This window comes from Syngnathus scovelli, chromosome 13 (assembly GCF_024217435.2).
Source record: "Syngnathus scovelli strain Florida chromosome 13, RoL_Ssco_1.2, whole genome shotgun sequence".
Classification (NCBI taxonomy): Eukaryota; Metazoa; Chordata; class Actinopteri; order Syngnathiformes; family Syngnathidae; genus Syngnathus; species Syngnathus scovelli.
Window position 1 is genome coordinate 6,083,636 of NC_090859.1, and position 22,203 is coordinate 6,105,838.

General features: G+C 43.7%; 2 protein-coding genes and 1 long non-coding RNA gene across 5 annotated transcripts in view; 2 read left to right on the forward strand and 1 right to left on the reverse strand.

Moving 5' to 3' along the window:
* Window positions 1–15: 15 nt before the first annotated feature.
* On the forward strand, window positions 16–7,463 carry LOC125979204 (uncharacterized). The gene is made up of 7 exons (XM_049737199.1): window positions 16–170; window positions 1,860–1,979; window positions 2,077–2,439; window positions 3,664–3,777; window positions 4,494–5,063; window positions 5,751–5,867; window positions 6,216–7,463. Exons 1-7 carry the CDS (start codon window positions 89–91, stop codon window positions 6,830–6,832), a joined length of 1,983 nt encoding a protein of 660 aa, XP_049593156.1. The 5' UTR covers window positions 16–88; the 3' UTR covers window positions 6,833–7,463.
* Window positions 7,464–11,710: 4,247 nt separating this feature from the next.
* On the reverse strand, window positions 11,711–13,161 carry LOC125979241 (uncharacterized). The gene is made up of 2 exons (XR_007485265.2): window positions 12,843–13,161; window positions 11,711–12,083 (listed from the first exon to the last, which is right to left on the reverse strand). It is a non-coding gene; the product is annotated as an uncharacterized lncRNA (long non-coding RNA).
* Window positions 13,162–20,270: 7,109 nt separating this feature from the next.
* shroom3 (shroom family member 3) overlaps window positions 20,271–22,203 on the forward strand; it is a 57,878-nt gene continuing 55,945 nt past the window's right edge. For all 3 annotated transcript variants that reach the window (XM_049737149.2, XM_049737151.2, XM_049737150.2), the window contains exon 1: window positions 20,271–20,859. In XM_049737149.2, coding sequence (XP_049593106.1) covers window positions 20,668–20,859 — 192 coding nt within the window. In that variant the 5' untranslated portion in view covers window positions 20,271–20,667. The remainder of the gene's footprint in view (window positions 20,860–22,203) is intronic.

Below are 22,203 nucleotides of genomic sequence, written 5' to 3' on the forward strand. Positions count from 1 at the left end.
CGTGTCACTGGCGTCCAATCAGAGCTTGCGTTGGTGATCACATGATCGTGGAGTCAAACAGGAAGGGGACCAAACAGCAACAACGAATATGGACGACTCTCCAATCAGCTTCACGCCTGAGAGATATTGGACAGAGGAGAAAGAAAGGACACTCATTTCATTCTTTTCCAGTAAGTGCTGTAAATGACCATTGCTTCAAATTTTTTTAATTCATCAAATACCCCTTTGTCACAGTGATGAGTGTATAGCGATTTTCGCGATCTTGACTGCGTTTTGCATTATTTGGCAACCGTTGCTCGTTTCGATCCAGTGTTGCATATAAAATGAGCAACTATCCCAGAAATTGCGACCTGCAACCCGAGGCAGGCAGATAGTTGGCTTTACATTGCAGCCAAAACACGCTGGTGACACAAGACGTTACATTCTTTAAACTACAGGTTTCAAAACTCTGAATTCTGAAATAAAGTGGTTGAGTTGAAATGGATGCCATATTATAGGCTTGCTTTTAATTGTTGGAATTAGACAAGGAAGCAAACGTTACTTAATTCTTTTAGCCCTACATATGCACTAAGGAGGTGGCTTCAATCACATGAAAGTGATTTATTTTTTTTCCTTTTGGGTAGGGCAACACCAAGCGTTGTGAAAATCAAGTGAAGTGATTTTAATCTCTGATAGTATTTAAGAAATTACTGAAAAATAGCTTTAATGTAACTCCTGCTTCAAGTATGAGAATGAAACACACATTTCAATGAACTAAACTAAATATTCTGAAATGCCCTGCAATAATTATCCAAGCCACACCATAAAGAACTAGGATGGTTTTCACAATGCTGTGGAATTTCCATAATGAGCAAGAGAAAATATGTACCAAAATTACCTCAGCTGCTTTTGAATGGATGTTTGTAAACTTTGAAGTGCTTTGAATTTATGACCAGTAAAGAGACACATTTGTCAACATGTACATGCATGTAACAGCATGCAAAGTAAAATTTACCACTCATCAGTTGTTGTTAACCAGGAAAATCTAGTCATTCCTAAAAAAATGGCGAATTTACATGACAAATAAATAATGCAGCGGCTCGGTGGGACACTGGTCAGCACTTCCGCCTCACAGTTAGGGGGGTGCGGGTTCGATTTCACCTCCAGCCCTTCCTGTTTGCATGTTCTCCCCGTGCCTGCGTGGGTTTTCTCCGGGCACTCCGGTTTCCTCCCACATCCCAAAAACATGCTTGGTAGGCCGATTGAGCGTTCCAAATTGCCCCTAGGTGTGCGTGCGAGTGTGAATGGTTGTTCGTCTCTGTGTGCCCTGTGATTGGCTGGCAACCAGTCTAGGGTGTACCCCGCCTAATGCCCGATGACTGCTTGGATAGGCTCTAGCTTGCCCGCGACGGTATAGAAAATGGATGGAAATAAATAACGCCCGCACAGTGAGCCTGGGCGATGGTTCAGCTGCCCACTGTAATTGTAAGAAGGTAAGCGCTGGAGTTTTATTCAAAGTGCCTTGCATAACAACATTCCATATTTGATACATGTGTCCCGTGCTCCACGTACGCAAATCTGCACATTTACAGACGAGTGTATTTCGGTGTGGTGGTTCAAGAGAATTCAAGCGGCCTTTATAGGGTCTTACACTGGGGGAAAGCTGCTGCTCTGATTCACTCATTCATCCTTAGACCTATTGACCAGATTATTAAAACATCAGCAAACTGCTTTAAATTGTTAACAAATGCATATTATAGCTTCTTTAAAGTCTTCTTCTTCTTGATATCTCCTTTAATGTTCTTGAGATAAGAAAAATCACTATTTTCCATTAGTGATGATTATAAAGACTAGTGAGACCTATTTGTTAATTTTTGTAGAGAACAGTTGCCTGTGGAACCATAAATTAGAAAGCTACAAAAATCGACAGCTGAGATGGAAAATGCTGGAACATTTAAGAATTCTTCTGTCTGCTCAACCCCCACCAGCTCCGTTTACAGGTATGGAGTCATACTGCTGATTACAATGCGTGTCGTATAATGCGTAGATTGGCCCCTGCGACCCACTATCTCATTCTGATCTGTTTTCCATCTCCAGTGGAAGACATCAAGAGCAAGTTCAAAAACCTTCGCACCACCTTTCAACGGCAGTACAAAGCGGTGAAGGCGAGCGAGCTGTACAGTCCGGATGTGTTTGTACCGCAGTGGAAGCACTATCAGCAGCTGATGTTCCTACAGGCTGCAGGCCTGGAGGCCTGCAATGATGCCCCACTGCAGTCGTCTTTAATTGTTTCACAGGAAAGCCCACATGTTCTCACCAACCCTGGACTTATCATCTCCATCCTTCCTCCTGAAACCTCCACCACAACCACCTCATCGTCATCTTACATCCTCTCAAACATGGTAGCTAAATCATTATGGACAGAAGAGAAAGAACGTGAGCTCATTGATTTCTATGCAGGTAGGCAAAATCAAATATCGCATTTCAACAATTTCCTTTTGAGTTAACACATAACTGATAGGAAATTATCAAAGCCAATGAAAAGGCTAAAAAAGCAGATTCATTATTTTTTTTAGTTTGTCAAAGCAAAGTAATCCTGAGAGATGAATGCAGAAGAGACATAGTTGGAAATGGAAGAAAAATAAGACAAGTATACGAAACATTTTTGTTTTAAAACTCTTAAGCGATATAGACTAACTTACTATCAGCTAATCAGAGATGGCACGTGTTTTGGTGCGACATGGAGCCTTTTAATTTGTGGCCATGTTGTGGTGGCCCTGCCAGAACCGGTGATCTACTCAGGTGTTCAGATCAGTTCGGGGTCCTAACACTTCGGAACATTTTTGATGACATCACGGTATATGATTGGCTGGAAGGACAGTACGGCGACGTTTAAGATTGTGGTTGGTCTGGTTTGCGGAACTGGGATACATACACGGACAATTTTTACGAAGAAAACTTGGAAAAACCACAGTCAGTGATTATTTGATTTATTAATGCTTTTGAAAGTATAAAATTTGCAACCACAGCTGTGTGCATGTTTGTTAGACATTTTGAGTGGATGATAGAATATTGCCTGATTAAAAATGTCACAATAACAATGTCCTTTTTTTAAACAAATAATAAACTAACTTGGTCCAATAGATAAACAATCCCAGACCGTACACCATAAATAAAGTTTTATAGGATTGTGTTTAGAATTGTTAATTTTATTTTTATTTTTTTTTTGCAAAAATGTGTTAGCACTTTGAACGGATCTGAACACCCGAGTAGATGTGGTACCTACACTGGCACTGCCTCTGTATATTTTTCAAATCTCAATCATTATGATTATTTCAAATTTTGTGTCTTTATACTGTTATTCAAGCCTTAAAAATTGATTAATCCTGCAATGTTATTGGTGAGTTACAATTGGAAATACATTTTCATTTATCAAAAAATATTTAAAGTGCCCATTACAATGTTTAAGCCTTGTAACCGTTTTGTTGTAGGACCTTGAAAGAGCTTTTAAATGACGCCACAATCTACTTCTAATATGGTGTAGGTGTTTAAAATTGAGCGGTATCCCCACCTAGCTAATAGCCTACTCACTTGGGGATGTAACAAACACAACAAGGCATGCAATTTTACACTGGCCGCATGTTTCCTAGTTGCATGGACTACTACATCTGTGTATTTATGCAGCGCACAGCTGCCTGTGGAACAAGAAGTCTAAAAACCACAACAATCGGCTGCTCCGATTGAAACTTCTGAAGATTCTCAGGAGACGGTTGTCCGACCAGACTTCGTCTTTCTCAAGTGAGTCTCTTGACATTGGCATTTTATCAATTTTGGTTAGTCCAAAAATAACTTTTATAATTACAGCATTTCACTTGACTTAATTCTTTATTTTTTATTTTTATTTTATTTTTTACCTTTTTACAGATTTTGTATATCATTATTTGCATGATCCTGATTTCAAATATTACGCAAATAATCGTGATTAATGGTGTTTTCATAATTGAGCATTCCTACTACAGGTGTATCATGAAATATCTTAGGACACTGGTGTCAAACTCAAGGCCCGGCGGCCAGATACGGCCCGCCACATCATTTTATGTGGCCCGCGAAGACAAATTGTGTATCAAATTCGTGTGTAATTACTAGAATTGCAAATTGTCTTCACTTTTAATAATATCATTTTTTTTAAATATTTGACCAGTTTTTACTTGTCTGATTTGAAAACGAGTTATTTGTCAGTTTGTTTTTTAGCTTTTACTGTATATTATATGAGGTGCTCATACATTTATTTGGGTTGACAGTCATAATGGCCCTCCAAAAGAAGCTATGACTACAATGCGGCCCGTGAAAAAAACAAGTTTGACACCTCTGTCTTAGGAGACCATTCTAAAAAGTTTTGGTCTTTCAAAAGTAGGAAGCAGACTTTAGTGGCAAAGCTTTCTGGTATTTTCAAGTGTAAACAACAATTTGAATTGTAAAGAATTTTTACAACTTGTTTTACTTCTGCCTTGCAGTTGAAGATATAAAATGCAAGTTCAAGAATCTTCGGACAGTTTTTAACCGTGAATACAAAGTGGTCCAAGTGAGCGAGACATCTGATAAGCATTACCACTCCAAATGGAAGCATTACCAGCGGCTGCTCTTCCTCTGCGAGTGGTACAAAGATGAAGAGAGCCAAGACAATTTGCAGGAAGTGACACCACAGGAAGCAAAAGTGCTGGAGTGTGGAAACCAGTTAGCATTGTCCACCACGGGCAACTCCTCATGCGCCACCCAAACTAACAATGACAGCAACACTTTCACTTCCTTTGCCATTAAACAGACGAATGCCTACACCAATACCACTGCCAACCTCCAAATGGTTGCTGCTGCTCCAGATTACCTTGAACCACAGAACCAAAAACCTGTTTCCACATGCCCTAATTCACGATCCAGTTCACCATTGGATAGCAAACCTAGTACAAAACATCTCCCCAGAAGGGTTTCGCAATTCAGTCCAGTTAAACTAGAATGTGGGCCGGGTTCTAATTCCCGCTGCCAGTGGAATGAAAGTAAAGTTCATCAGCTCATCTCATTTTACTCCGGTATGTAAATCACATTCATTTATGGCATACATTGATGTTTGCGTCTTGAACTTTTACTTTTGTAGTAAATCATCATGCAGTTTTATTTTGGGGCAATTGTTTTTTTTTTTCTTGACGTTATACACACATTAAAAACACAAAACGCATATTTTTGATTATGATCAGTCGTAATCTGTGAATAATTTACAATTTCGTAAATGAGTTGCGACTGAGGCAAAAGTAAGAAATCGAGTGTTCAAACTCACACATTGTGTTTGAAATTGTAGTTTATGGTGGTTTGTACAGGGCTGAGTGGTGTTTTGAATATTATACATTTATATAATATAATATATTACTAATCTAGCAATTTAAATAGACCAAACCAATTTCACAGTGATGCAGAACAACAAATATAAAGTGCATTTAGTGTAAGTATTGTTTAAATAACGTTTCTTGAGTGTGTCAATCAAAACAGAATGGCAGATATATTTATTTTCTCAACATCATAGTGTGTGCAAGTATCCCTAACATTGAGACAAATTAATGTTATTTGGGTTAATTTATTAATAGTGTAGGTTTACCAGCTGACATTAATGTATGAGAAGAGTATGTGTTATGATTTTAAAAATTATAAATGGACATTTGTTTGAAAAACAAAAAAATCCAAATCAATTCTGAAGCTGTTGTTTGTTTTGCCCTCATTTCCAGAGCATGACTGTTTGTGGAACTATAAGTCAGTGAGGTACAAGAACAAGTTAATGAGACAGAGTCTGTTGGAGACATTAAGCGTCTTACTCTCCTCCAATGAACAGCTCCCCTTTACAGGTAACATCACATGAAGAAACATGAACCACTGTTATCACTATGCCACTGATGTTACGTTTCCTGTCATGTGGTCATTGCTGTGATTTTCTTCTCTTTTAAAGATTTTTAAAAATCACTAATTTGGTAAATTTAGTTTGGTACTAAAGAACTTGTGTTTGAAGATTTTTTTTGTTTTAAACATGTTGTTTGTACCCAAAATAATAAACGATCATTTGAATAACTGAGATTCTAATCATTACCAAAATCATTTTATTAATGTCTTTTTCATTATCGAGCAGCGCGACCTTATGTTATTTTCAATGGGCAGCTTTGGGCTTGTCTAATGTGATTTGTTATTTCTTTCCCTAGTGGAAGACATCAAGACAAAGTTTAGAAACCTGCGAACCATCTTCCAACGTGAACATAAGGCAGTGAACTCTAACAAAATCTGTGGTTCTGAAGACTTTTATGTACCCAAGTGGAAACACTACAGAGAACTCATGTTCCTCTGTGACTCTTGTGACGAGGAGCAGCAACAGCCTGAAGACGTTCCCTTTGAACAACCAGTGGACATCAGCCTCCATCCTCCAGACAACCAAGCCCCTCTCACTTCCTCATCCCAACAGTGCCACGACTCACTTGAAACTACCAATCATACAGCTAGCAAAATAAAGACACTTAAATCTCCACCTTCACCTCCTCCACTGGACCCCCAACACTCAATGTCCTCGTCCTCATCCTCATTATCCTCATCTCAGCCCGACTGCAGCGTCTTGGGGCACAAACGTGTGAACCAACAGCAGCCACCTGCCGCCATTGAGGTGCTGGACTTCATGAAGAAATTCTACCAAAGTCAGATAAATTCACCACATGCTGGTTTCCTGAAGTATGTGGAGGAGTGTCTTATTGAGGCACCGCCGGACAAAGTGAAGCGAATGAAGATGAAGATTATTGAGACAATCCACAACATGTCGGAGGATGTTTAAGCTGGCCCAAGAAAGATTTGAAACTCAATCCCGGCGCCTGGTCCTGTGTAAGAATTGTGTTGCCCTCATAATTTCCACTCAAGCAGGAGAAGAGCAGCTCATGTGCAATGTGCATGATAGCTTCTTGAACGTAATTGAAAAGATGTTAAAAGCCCCTTAGCATGAACACAGTTTTTAACGTTTTATCACACAACTGGGCAAGTAGCCACTAGGTAGCGCAAATTCCCCACAAACTATGTATGTGTTACTACCGTATAGATGTGTCAAAATTAATTGATCAAATTAATCGCCTCCTATTTTAATAATCGAGGAGAGTCATCCCTCGCTATAACACAATTCACCTTTCACGGCCTCGCTGCATCACGGATTTTTTTTTTTACGGTGCATTCATTGTGTTATGGCTTCAGATGAAAAAAACACTACAGAGCGGAGTCAAGCCGCAGAGGCAAACTATATAGTACGTACTTTTTATTGATGATCAAAATGATTATTTTACAGTAGTTATCTGGAAGAAAGTGTTTACTTTGTTAAACAAATGCTTGGGCCTGAAAACAAGTTTTGTCCTTTGGTTTCAATGTTATACCTGTATAATAATGGTAAAAAAATAAAGGTTTCTACTTCACAGATTTCACTTATGACGGGTTCTTTTCGGAACGTAACCTCAGCGAAAAACGAGGGATTACTGTAATCGTTTAGAAAAAATTTTTAACTGAAGATTGTCCAAATCTTCTGACTTCAGGCTCCCAGAAATAATATTTGAATTCTCTCGTTCGTCATAAAAGCAGGGTGATTAATCTTTTGTGTTTAATTAGGATAAGACGTTTGCAAACATACGTATGCTTTCACTTGGGAAAACAATGGCCATCAGTCCGTATTGTGTGAGATCGCTTCACTGTTGTTTAGTTGTTTTTAATCACTAAATAATACTAAATAAGAAGACATAATTGATTAATAAAGAGTAATCTGTGTTTAATACACTAACGCAACTATAAGTGTCAGATTAATCAATGGAGTAATCAATTCTAAAAATATTCAGTAGTTAGAGGCCTACTACCGTATATTTGCAGCCAATATTTCCCTTTTACAGATGGGAATGTCATTTTTTTCATATCTAGAGTGTATCTGTGTAAAGAATCCTATGGCAGAAATAGGCTTTTTTTTTTATTGATAAATTTTCAGCAATTAATGTTTAATTTGTGAAACAGGTCCGGGTGGCAATGCATGTTTGTAATTTGCTCATGATGAAGACATTTTTGCATTTGCACATGTTTATTAATAACCTTAGTGCCTTATTATAATTACAGTAACTACATTTCATTAGATGGTCTCACTTAGTGACTGTCAGGGCAGCTTCATCAAATATACTGTGCTTGTATAAGCATAATGAAGAATGGACATCGAGTGTGTTTTTAAATGTTTATTCTTGCCTGGTGTCTTTGGAAAACTGATATTTGTGGCCAGAGATATTTTACTTATTTTTTTGCTTGTCATCCATTCTCAATTACAAAACTCCAATGTGTTACAGAAATGGATTGCGTATTTGTAGTTTGACACACATGTCCATTTCGATATGGGACTAACACGTTCTAACTTCAAAAGAAAACAACGTGGCTGTATTTTTTGTTTGCTTTGATTATTTTAGTTATTCGTCGTAACTAAATGTGTAGTGTAGAAATGTCTAAAGCAGCATTGTGGGTCATCACATTTTCAACATAAACTGCATAAAAACTTTGAACATATGCATCGATTTGCTTTTATGAAAGCAACTTTGAATCCACTGATGTTTTACATTTTTAAATTAAATTATTGTCAGAATCATGCAGATATTAAAAAAAATGTGTTGGGCCACAATGACTAGAAAGAGTGTGACATTTTCCGCCTCTAGATGGGGATGTCGACATGTAGTGTACTGTATTGTAGTGCCTTTATTTGGAAGGAATTCTTCGGACACAAAAGACCAACTGCTGACAAAATGTTCACTAATAATAATAATAATAATAATTGTCTTGTTTGGAGAAAACTGTCAAATGTTGTCAATCAAAGAGCCATGATCAGCAACAATATGGCCACTTGTGTGTTTTATTTATTCCGCTCTCAAGAATCAAAATGTCCAGTTTGAACTACAGGCGGAACCACAGGGTGGCCATGTGTGGCCAATGGCGTGCTGGCAAATCGGCGGAGTCGGGACTTTCCCCGGAGGGCCGCTCCAATTGCAATTATTACAGATGCGTTTAGAGCAGGGGTGGGCAACCCGCGGCTCCAGAGCCGCATGCGGCTCTTTAGCACGCCCCTAGCGGCTCCCTTGAGTTCTTGCAAAAATGCGTGAAAATGGAAAAAGATGTTGTTTTTGTTTTGTTTTTTAAAATATGTTTTTTAAATGATAATCATGACACAAACATTCTTATGCTGTAGAAAATGTATGTAGTTGTTAATATATTAAAAATACCGAATTTCAGAATGGCGCAAAATTGCGTCATGGCAAGCAACACAGCACAGGCGAATTGTAAACAATCAGGTGCGTGAGTGACGGGCCATGGATTCAAAAGGCAAAAAGAGAAAGATTGCTGATGAGAACAGAGGCGTTAAGAAAGAATGGACTCAACTATTTGCTTACATTGCCAATGCTGAAGGATTGCCTGAATGTTTGATTTGCAATGACAAGTTGTCAAATATAACAAGAAGAGCAATTTGGAGCGATATTTTCAGCTAAAGCATGCTAAATTTGCTGCCGATCACCCAGTTGGAACTGAGAGGAAAGGTGCAATTTGAGGAACGAAAAAACTGTTTCAGAAGTGGATTGCATCTCCAAACTCAACTCCTGCGGCAAGTTTTGTTGCAGCCCGGGAGATAATAAAGCGCGGAAAACCATTCACCGATGGCGAGTACATGAAGGATTCATTCGTTAAAATATCAGAGTGCCTATTTTCGGACTTCAAAAACAAAACCGAGATCATTCAGAAAATTAAAGACATGCGTTTCTCTGCAAAAACAGTCAAGGAAATTGTCATTTGAATGGCAAACAATATCACCGATCAGAAATCAAGGACATCAATTCAGCTCCAGCTCAACATGGCTCTTTGAACATTTTGGGTTGCCGACCCCTGGTTTAGAGGAATAGAGATCTCCAGGCGCACAGGCAAAATTGGACTTTACCAATTTCAATGAGTGCTGGGGGTGGGTGGGGCTTTGAACGTGTAAAGCAGGGGTCACCAACACGGTGCCCGCGGGCACCAGGTCGCCCGTGATGACCGCATGAGTCGCCCGCAGGACTGTTCCAAAATTAGCTCAAATAGCGGCACTTGTCAGTGAGCTGTATCTATTTATTTTACAGTCAAACCTCGGTTTTCGAACGTCCTGGTTCATGAACAAATCGGAATTCGAACAAAAAATTCGAGAATTTTTTGCTTCGGTTGTCCAACAGAATTCGGAGGTCGAACCTCGCGAAAGGAGCCGGGAGGACCTGAGAAAACGCAACCGCGCTGCCCGGATGCCGACTGACTCCGTTGTTATTGTATTTTCATTACTTTGAGAATTGTATTAACCCCTAATCATGCCTCTAAAGAAAGCAAGTGGGAGCAGTAAAGCCATCTTAAAACACAAAGACGCTCTTAAAGCAATGCAACAGTGAGCGCCCGGCGCGCTACGGTTGCGCGATCGGACCAAATTAAGCTCCCTGCGCACTGAGGTCCACTTAAATTTTGGAAAGTACATCAGGACTTTAAAAATATTTTCTAAATTCTAGCGACGGCTCTGTCACAATAATGCGACCATCGCGGTGCAGTTGCGCGGTGGGCGACGCGCTACGGTTGCGCGTTCGGCGGTGCGCTGCAGTTGCGCGATCGGACAAATATGCGCAAATGAAAAAATGCTTAAAAAAGGCGGGGGTTTTTTTTGTCTTGAAATGGATTTTAAAAAATTCTATTATTTGTAATGGGAAAAATAGATTCGGAATTCGACCGATTCGCTTCTCGAACCGCCTTCTGAAACGGATTGTGGCAAAAACCAAGGTTTGACTGTATTTTTGCTATTCTTGTTAAAATCACACTGCAAATTCTGTTATTTCAGAAGTGTATGTCAAACTGGTAGCCCCTTGCCTTAATCAGTACCCAGGAAGTAGCTCTCAGTTTAAGAAAGGTTGGTGACCCCTGGTGTAAAGGCATCTCCCAACTTTCGACACGGGGAAGAGAACTGCGATGCAAAAGGGGTGTTGTGGGTCCTAATATGGTGAAATTGAAAATGAATTGAATTAAAAACATGAATAAAACTTAGTTAACTTGTAGCCTATAAAATGATGGCCCCCACTGGCCCCACATTGCAGATACAGCTTTACATCTAGTGGTGAACTAATAAAATGCAAGGACCAAAGTTTGAAGTGTGTGCATTTTATTGTGAAGAGGGAGCAACAGTAATGTGTACATACTCTTATTAGTTTAGACAAACCTATATACTTTATCATATCAATCAATGTGTAAATACTCTAATTAATTAAAATTGAATTGAATTGAATTAAAAACATGAATAAAACTTAGTTAACTTGTAGCCTATAAAATGATGGCCCCCACTGGCCCCACATTGCAGATACAGCTTTACATCTAGTGGTGAACTAATAAAATGCAAGGACCAAAGTTTGAAGTGTGTGCATTTTATTGTGAAGAGGGAGCAACAGTAATGTGTACATACTCTTATTAGTTTAGACCAGGGGTGTCAAAGTCAAATGGACGGAGGGCCAAATAAAAAAATTTGCTACAAGCCAAGGGCCGGACTGATCGAATGTTCATTGAAATTTTTTTAAATGACGCATATAGTCTAGTGAACCTAATTGAACCTACTGAAAACCTAACAAATATATTCCAATATGATCAGATAAATAAAGCAATATTTTCTTATGGCTCTGTCAGTAATCTTTAATTTTCAACAGACACAAAAGACAAATTTCCTTTATATAAAAATCCCCATAACATTAAAGGGAAATGTGCTTTCGGCAGTTTGCAAACATTTTTTAAGGTTGTGTTAAACTTATAATCATATTAATATTATATCTAGTATCGGAGTGCTCGTGTGGATTGGTGGGTGGCGAAGAATGTGCAGGTAAACTGCATGAACTTGTTTTCTTCGAAGTGTTGTGGAATAGGCCCAGACAGGGAGTACCGGACGAGAACACCTCAAGGTCGGTGAGAAACGAGAACAACATCACGTCCAGGTGGTCGGGCTTCGCGGGGAAAACCCAACCGCCTGACCTCAGTAATAACACCTAGACGGGGAGGAGATGGCCATCAACCAATCATCACACAATGTTTTGCATGCTTTAATATTCATATTGTGTTTCTTCAAAACTGGGCAACCCGGAAGAATGTATCGTCTTTTGGTGGTCACAAAAACGCACGAGTTTTAGTGTGAGGGACCCGGGACCCAGGCCAGTATTAGTGCGCTTTGTCAGGAATAAACAATTGGTAAATTTGGTCTGATTGATCTACTGGTCTTCTCTTTGACAGAACAAACTTGCAAAATTGTTAGGTGCGCCAGTGTGTGGATTGGGACATAGCAACTCATGTGTTAAGTGTTGATCGCAATTTGGAGTCAGATCAATAACTAAAATCCGTAGCCTAACAACATGAACATTAAATGAAAGAAACCTGTATTGTTTAAGGCACCATCAGTAACCTATATTTTATATTTTAGCAAAAGTGGTCTAAATTTACTTCAAAGAAAAAAATAATAGCAATTTTCTTTCATCCACTCAACTGAAATATTTTTAAAATATAATTGGATTGAAATACAATAAAATAAAGTGCAAAAATCTATTAATCAAAAACACTTTCCTCAAAGAGAAGTAACATGCAGTGAAAACAAAAACTTTAACTTTTAAACTTTCTATTTTAGCAAAAGTGGGCTAAATTTACTTCAAAGAAAAAAATAATCCGCGTCTTTCGTTTCATAATGTCGTCTCAGATTATACTCTTTCAGTACCGCCACACTTTCTCCACACAGAAGACACAGGTTTTCCAGCTACCTCCGTGAAGATATACTCCGACTCCCACTTGTTTGAAACCCCCAGTTCTCAGTGTCCACCTTCCTTTTTGCCATTTTTGAAAGTTAATTTTACAGTTATGCTGACTGCTAATAATAAACACTGAAATGAAGCAGCGTACTGCTCGGTGCGTCACCGTTGCATTGTGGGAAATGTAGTATTGGTGCGTGTAAAAGATCTGCGGGCTGCCGGCTTGCTGCGGTCTGCGGGCCGGTTCTAATAATAAATCAAGATCATCCCAGGGGCCGTAAAAAACCTTCTCGCGGGCCGGATGTGGCCCGCGGGCCTTGACTCTGACATATGTGGTTTAGACAAACCTATATACTTTATCATATCAGTCAATGTGTAAATACTCTAATTAATTTATACAAACAGTTGCTCCATCAGAGGACAGACACAGCAGAGAGCTGGTAATACACATAAGGTACAGCTCAGTAACTTCATGACACATTGATACAAAACATTCAGTACATAACAGGACATTCAGGAGATAACAGAACAAATGTCTGCTTTATGAGGATATGTTTCTTCTTTTCCCCTCCCTTCTCTTCTTGATTCCTGCTTGTGGACACTATAAAGCCTTCTGACCGGAACTAGGACGTTGTTGTTTTATCTGCTGAAGTGCATTGTGTACTGACTGCCGTAAAACAACCCAAGATCTTGCAAATAAAGAACCAATTATTACTCCACATCTTTGTTTTCCTCGCTAAACGACGGACCTCTTGAACAAAACACAACAATTGCAATCGCATTATGATGCTTCAGAGAATCCACACTTCGCAAAACTACCACCAATTTATTCAGCACAGGTGCATGCAAAATGTCATGCCAATGACACAGTTTTTCTCACGTAACGAAGTAAGCGCATTGCATTTATTACACATGCTGTAGTCACTGATCCAGCAAATGTGTGATTCCCTAAATGTCTTCTTTGGATGTCTGATGCAGGCAGCACGGCGCGGCACTGGTTAGCAAGTCCGCTTCACAGTTCAGAGGTTACGGGTTCGATTCCATCTCTGGCCCTCCCTGTGTGGACTTTGCATGTTCTCCCTGCCTGTGTGGGTTTTCCCCGGGAACTCCGGTTTCCTCCCACATCCCAAAATCGTGCCTGATGGGCTGCTTGAGCACTCCAAATTGCCCATAGGTGTGAGTGCAAGTATGAATGGTTGTTTGTCTCTGTGTGCCCTGCGATTGGCTGACAACCAGTTCAGGGTGGTACGCCCGCGACCCCAGTGGGGACAAGCAGTACAGATAATGGATGGATGGATATCCAATGCAGGAAGACGGCTGTGCCTCCTGTACGGGGAGGCACGACCCATGTCATATAACTAGTGATGATTAGACAACTACGATGATATAAAAAATGTGCATTGATATTATACTTCTTTATTTGCATATTGTTATTTTTTTTTCAATTAATGAACATTTAGAAAATTCCTACACTGTCTCTTCAATTCTACTGAATGTAAGCATAAAACCACTTTTTGAAATTAAGCCTTGTAGTCCCAAATTCACTACTCTTTGGACATTTTTCTTTCTGATACACATAGAAACAAAGTGCTTTAGAATCATACGTAAACAAACAACATCCAGTTCAAAATGTTAGGTGTCATGCTGTCATGTGTCGTCCGGATCACTTCCTGTTTTATTGTGTGATTTTGCTCTCGTTCCAGTCGGTGTGTCCTTCCCCTGGGCGTCCGGTCACGTGAACCCCTGATTCCAAGTGTGTGCACCTGCGCCAATGACCAACTGTCTTCACCTGTGTTCCCCTCCTGTGTCCATATAACCCGCGTCTTTTCCCGTATCCAGTGCCAGTGCGTCTTGCCTTGTTGAGAACACTAGCGATCACGAAACCCTCGAGTCCACGTAGAAGCCTTGTTTGAACGTCTTTGATCACAGATGTTAACTTGGTTACATCGCTATCTTGTTTTTGTATTTCCCTCGGTTCGAGGCGCTTTGATTTCTCCTTTTTCTCCCTCGGTTCGAGGCGCCTTAGTTTCCCCTTTTTTCCCTCCTAGTGAGGCGTTTTTTGTTCGACCATCAGTGGAGACAATAAACACTTTTTTGAACTTTGGAATCTCTGCATTCGAGTCCTCTCCCTGCTCTGCGCCTGACATTACGCACTGGCCAGACATGGACTCGGCAGAGACAGCGCAGCTGGTCGCCCAAGTACGCTCCCAGACGTCGCAACTGGGCCAACAGCAGAAGCAGGTCGACGCTCTGAGTGTTGGAGTTCAGGAACTGGTGAAGAACCAGGAAGGCTTCCGAGAGGCGGTGGCCGCCCAGGTGGATGCGCTGAGTCGTCAAATGCAAGACGTCCTCACTCTGCTGACCACGGGGCGAGCTGCGACACCCTGTTCCACAGCGGCGCCCCCTGTGGACCACCCGGCACCCGCGCCTATGGCGAGGGGGATCAGACTGGCTTCCCCGGAACGATATGCAGGTGAACCCGGGCTGAGTCGAGCCTTTATAACGACTTGTGAGATGCAGTTCGAGCGAGCTCCCGGCGACTTCCCAACGGAACGCTCCCGGGTGGCGTACACGATATCCTATTTGACGGGAAGAGCCCGGGCGTGGGCGACCGCAGAATGGGCCAGTAATTCCGCTACCTGTCACTCGTTTTTCGGATTCATCGAGGCCCTGCGCATGGTGTTCGATCCAGTTCCCACGGACCGAGAGAAGGCACGAGAGCTGTGCCATATCACCCAGGGTCGAGAGACGGTCAGCGACTGCGCGATCCGCTTCCGCACTCTGGCCGCGGAAAGCGGATGGAACTCGACGGCCCTGTACGATGCTTTTCTCCGGGGTCTTTCCGGGACCATCCAAGACCAACTCATTCCCCTTGATCTTCCTGTGGAACTCGACGCTCTCATCGCGTTGGCCGTCCGAACAGACAACCGACTACAGGAATGGAGGAAGCAGCGCGCAAGCCGGGGCGCGATCGTTACTCCTTCCGCATCATTGGGCGGGCGGTCATCCCACGAGACGCACCACCAAAGATCGACCCCGGCATTACCACTCGCTGGGACGGAACCCATGCAGCTCGGCAGGGCCAAATTGAGCGAAGAGGAAAGACAGCGTCGACGCCAGGAGGGCCGCTGCTACTACTGCGGGGCGCTTGGTCATCTCCGCCTCTCCTGCCCGGAGCGGAATGCGCTGAGGGTAAGCACCTTCTCCGTGGTCCGGCAGAAGAATAGGGTTCTACCCGTCGGGACGCTAACCTGCCAAGGCAAGGAAATCGAGCTTGGGGTGTTGATTGACTCTGGGGCCGACGAGAATCTGATTGACTGGGCTTTCGCTCGCAGCTTAGGCGTAAAGACCGAACCCTTGAACACGACCATAAAGGCTAAGGCACTTAACGGACAAGCCCTTTTTGACGTATCCTCTATAACTGAACCCCTCTCACTGTCTTTTGGGACTCATCATGAACTAGTAAGACTGCATGTAGTCACCTCCCCCCTGAATCCGCTTATCCTCGGTTATCCGTGGCTAAAACACCACAACCCTGCAATAAACTGGGAGTCAGGGGAGATAAAGGGGTGGGCATCCCAGTGCCAAGTATCGTGTGTCAAACCGAACCCTTCGATCGAGTCCACATGCACCTCTCCCTCGGACTTTGCATCTCCTGAACCAGAGTCCAGGTCTCCGGATCTAAACCAAGTACCCAAATGCTACCATCAACTTGCGGAGGTATTTAGCAAAGCCAAGGCAAGCTCCTTACCACCCCATCGTCCTTACGACTGCGCCATAGACCGATTGCCCGGTGCTTCGATCCCCAAGGGGAGACTTTATTCCCTTTCGGGCCCCGAAAAGAAGGCCTTAAATGACTATATTGACGCGTCACTGAAAGCGGGTCTGATCAGGCCGTCATCATCGCCTGCAGGGGCCGGGTTTTTCTTTGTAGGGAAGAAGGACGGAACCCTGCGCCCCTGCATAGATTACAGTCCCCTCAACCAGATCACTATAAAGAATCGGTACCCCCTCCCACTCATGTCGGCCGTGTTTGATCAGTTGCAGCAGGCTCGGGTATTCACCAAGCTAGATTTGCGTAACCGTATCACCTCGTGCGCATTCGGGAAGGTGATGAGTGGAAGACGGGCTTCAACACCCCCAGGGGACACTTTGAATACCGGGTAATGCCGTTCGGCCTCACCAATGCCCCCGCGGTCTTCCAGGCCATGATCAATGACGTTTTGAGTGATTTCTTAGACCACTTTGTTTTCGTTTACTTGGATGACATCTTAATTTATTCACCAGATTTGAGGACCCATGAGAGTCATGTTAAGTCGGTCCTGCAACGGCTCCTGGACCATCGACTTTATGTAAAGGCCGAAAAGAGCGAGTTCCATGCAGAAACAATATCGTTCCTTGGCTTCATCATAGCCCCAGGGAAGGTCCAGATGGACCCAGCCAAAGTAAGCGCGGTGACCCAATGGCCGGTACCGGATAGCCGCAAAAGAGTACAGCAATTTCTGGGATTTGCTAACTTTTATAGACGATTCATACGAGGCTTCAGCACCACCGCGGCTCCCCTGCACGCTCTCACCTCCCCGACGGTTCCGTTTCGCTGGACGGCAGAGGCTGAAGCCGCCTTCCAGGAGCTGAAGAGGCGGTTCACCACCGCTCCAATCCTTACCTTGCCCGACCCATCTCGTCAGTTCGTGGTGGAGGTTGATGCCTCCAGTCAGGGAATCGGCGCCGTCCTGTCTCAGAGATCCCAGGCCGACAACAAGCTCCATCCATGCGCCTTTTTGTCCCGACGGCTGACCCCCGCGGAGCAGAACTACGACGTCGGAGATCGGGAATTGTTGGCGGTCAAAAAAGCCCTTGAAGAATGGAGACACTGGCTGGAGGGAGCCCGACGCCCTTTTCTGGTTTGGACCGATCATAAGAACCTGCAATATATCAAGGATGCCAAGCGATTGAACTCCCGCCAGGCTCGTTGGTCCCTCTTCTTTAACCGTTTCCATTTCACGTTGTCTTACAGACCGGGGGCCAAGAACACCAAACCTGATGCGCTGTCACGCATCTACAGCCCAGACCCGGTGTCCACAGAGCCAGAGCCCATTCTCCCCCCTCACTGCGTGGTGGGAGCCGTAACCTGGCCCATAGAGGACTTGGTGAAGCAGGCAAACCACGATGATCCACCCCCTAGAGGAAGTCCCGAGAATAGACTGTTCGTTCCGCCCCAACTACGATCCCAAGTGATCCACTGGGCGCACACCTCCCGGCTCACGTGTCACCCGGGCGTGCGAAGAACCCTGCACGTCATCCAACAAAGATTCTGGTGGCCCTCCATGGGGGCGGACGTCCGGGAGTATGTTGCAGCCTGTTCCATCTGTGCGCGAAGTAAGAACACTCCGGGCAGCCGTGTGGGGTTGCTGCAACCTCTCTCCATCCCCTCTCGACCATGGGCCAACATCTCTGTGGATTTTGTCACGGGACTGCCGGTGTCTAGCGGTAAGACGACGATACTCACCGTCGTGGATAGGTTCTCCAAGATGGCCCACTTCATTGCCCTGCCCAAATTACCTTCGGTAAAACGTACGGCAGTGGTTCTCATGGATCACGTCTTCAGAATTCATGGATTTCCTCGGGACGTCGTGTCAGATAGGGGCCCCCAGTTCGTGTCCCGCTTTTGGAAAGCCTTCTGCAAGCTTATAGGGGCCACCGTGAGCCTCACTTCGGGCTACCACCCGGAAGCGAACGGCCAAGCAGAACGCATTAACCAGCAGCTGGAAACGGGCCTCCGCTGTTTGGTAACCCAGAACCCCTCGTCGTGGAGTCAAAACTTGACCTGGGTAGAGTTCGCCCATAACTCCCTTCCCACCACGGCTACCAGGATGTCCCCCTTCATGTGCATTTTTGGATACTAGCCCCCGCTCTTCCCCGACAGCGAGCCGGAGGTGTCAGTTACCTCGGCGCGCGCCGTGGTGAGACGCTGTCGGCGCATCTGGGCGGCGGCAAGGGCCATACTGGTCCGCCAGGGCGACAGGGTGAAGAGGATGGCTGACCGGAGACGTCGTCCGGCGCCCGTCTACCGGCCCGGCCAGCGGGTCTGGCTGTCCGCCCGGGACCTTCCCCTCCAGGTGGGCTCCAGGAAGCTGGCCCCCCGTTTTGTGGGGCCGTTCCCGATTTCCAAAGTCGTCGGTCCAGCGGCTGTGCGACTCCGTCTGCCTCGGTCCCTTGCGGTGCATCCTACCTTCCACGTCGGGAAGGTTAAGCCGGTTAGGGAGAGTGGGATGGTGCCGGCTCCCGCGGCACCTCCGCCTCCGCGGACGGTGGGGGGTGGGCCTGCCTACACAGTTAAGAAGTTGCTGGACGTGCGCCGGAAGGGCCGAGGCTGGCAGTTCCTGGTGGACTGGGAGGGTTACGGGCCAGAGGAGCGGCAATGGGTGCCGCGTAGCTATATCCTGGATCCCGGGCTACTAGATGACTTTTACGCGGCTCACCCCGATGCTCCGGGTCCGTCTGGGATCCGGCCCTAGAGGGGGGGGTTATGTCATGCTGTCATGTGTCGTCCGGATCACTTCCTGTTTTATTGTGTGATTTTCCTCTCGTTCCAGTCGGTGTGTCCTTCCCCTGTGCGTCCGGTCACGTGAACCCCTGATTCCAAGTGTGTGCACCTGCGCCAATGACCAACTGTCTTCACCTGTGTTCCCCTCCTGTGTCCATATAACCCGCGTCTTTCCCCGCATCCAGTGCCAGTGCGTCTTGCCTTGTTGAGAACACTAGCGATCACGAAACCCTCGAGTCCACGTAGAAGCCTTGTTTGAACGTCTTTGATCACCGATGTTAACTTGGTTACATCGCTATCTTGTTTTTGTATTTCCCTCGGTTCGAGGCGCTTTGATTTCTCCTTTTTCTCCCTCGGTTCGAGGCGCCTTAGTTTCCCCTTTTTTCCCTCCTAGTGATGCGTTTTTTTGTTCGACCATCAGTGGAGACAATAAACACTTTTTTGAACTTTGGAATCTCTGCATTCGAGTCCTCTCCCTGCTCTGCGCCTGACAGTTAGGACACAAGATGTGACAGCCAAAAACTAAAAAGCCAAATGGAATAATTAATTAATTACGTGGAAAAAATATAAACATGTCCGAATTAATAGGGCCTTGAATGTACTTTCACTCAATCTCATATGTGGATATAAATCCAAATCATTGCTCTTTTGTTTCTGTTTGTTTGTCTCCCACATTCACACCGTCATATGCGGGAATCAAATTTCGTCAGAATCAATCAATTCCCATTTTTACTCGTTACGTCACACATTTCGGTGTCCTTTCACTTATCCCCACCTCCCTCTCTCTCTCTCTCTCTCTCTCTCTCTCTCTCTCTCTCTCTCTCTCTCTCTCTCTCTCTCTCTCTCTCTTCCTCCCTCCCTCTCCCTTTCTCTTTGCTCAGTGAGTCGCACCAAACTCTTTTGTGATGCTAAACTTTCGGAAGAGAGACAGAGACACACTGAGAAAGGGAGGAAGAGCGGATTGAATTTCTGTTTGGACAAATTTGATCTAACCGCTGCAGATCTTGACGTGTGATCCTTTCCTCCATTCAGTGATCTTTCAAACTTTTTCCCTTACTATTTCAAATTCTATTTGCCAGGGAGTGACCTGGTGTTGTTTTACCGGACCTTTCGCCGCACTTTTCGCTTCAGGAATGCACTGTGCACTTTTCAACGCGGTGCTCGGATACCTCCTCCTTTGCTTTTCCTCGACCAGGACCTGTAAATAATCGACGGTCATGTACTTGTGAAGGACAAGACTATTTTCGTCTGCCTGTTCCCCCCGCGGTCCGCCCGGTCGCAGCCGGACCGATGACCAGTGAGCCCGGTAGGAGCGCTTCCTTTCTGCGCATGGACAGTGGCCGGGCGGTGCTCCAGCAGGCAGCTGGCGGAGGAAGAAGAGGCGGATGGGCGCTTGTGAAGGCCCAGCTGCAGGGTGGAGCGCCGTGGGGCTTTACGCTTCAGGGTGGCCTGGAGCATGGAGAGCCTCTCATCATCTCCAAGGTACACACACTAATGTCAATGGCTTCAAACAATGTTGAAAATGTTCATTTTCTAGTATTTTGATAGTAGAGCAACAGGTACAATAGCTTATGCTCCAGGTGCACGTTGCACCAAGATAGCTGAAGAGATCTACCAATGGTGTCAAACTCATGTTTTTTCCCGGGTCAAATAATAGTCATAGTTTCCTGGGGAGGGCAATTATGACTGTGAACCTAAATACATAAATATATGAACAACTCATAGTCTCTTACTATATACAGTGTAGGCAACACATCAAATGGATAACTAGTTTCAATCAGAGGCTAGTAAAAACTTTTATTTATTTTGAAAAGACGATAATAACAAAAATTGCTAGCAATATCTCTATTTTTTTTTAAAGTGAAGACAATTTGGAATTTTACTATTGACACATGAAACTGACATACAGTTTGTGTTCCAGGCCACCTAAAATGATGTGATGGGCTGTATCTGGTCCCTGGGACTTGATTTTGGCAGCTGCGATCTAGACCTTTTTTTTTTTTTTTTTTTTTAACCCCTACCCATATCTAAACAGAGTTCGACTTATAAAAACACACTTTAAACAATATTCCATAGCACCTGTTCTGACTCTCTTGCTGTCAAGAAATGGGAGACTATCATCACTTTGGAGAAAAGTACCTTCGGTTCTCCCAATAAGAGTCTTCAAGCTGTTAATTTGTCATCCCAATTGATTTGTTTTCTGCAATACTAATACAATAAACAATGTATATTTAAATGTTCATATTAAACAATGTATTCACATTCATAGAAATAGTCCAATAGCTTTGAGGTAACATATAATGTGAAACGTCATAGCTGAGCAAGTAGTAAGAACATATATTTTATTTGATTAGAAAACCTTCAAAGAACTGCTACTTGAACTAATGGAGCATTAACCATGGACTAATGTTGCATTTGTGAAAAGACTTTTCATACTTCCAATTAGAAAAGCTTTGAACTAAAATGGTCTAAAAGTTGGGAAAAAGACTTCCCACCTTCCTCAAATGCAGAAGGTTGGAAGTCAGAATTATCCCGCTTGGATTTTACCATTTTCGACCTCAAAGAGTTTTGGGCGAATGTCAACAACAAAGATGGCTGATCCTGATTTTTGTTGTTGTCATTTATCACAACGCATTTTAACTTCCAGCAAACCTTCTTCATAATTTCCTTAAATTAAATAGATACAATCGAAATGTTGTATCTTCAAAGCATTTCATTCATTTCGCCAAGTAACTTCATCCAGTTTGCTTGAACCTCCCAGTTCAAATGGGTGTTTTTGCCGAGTTGAATGTCATAAAAGTCCAACTTCCCACTCTCATCAAATGC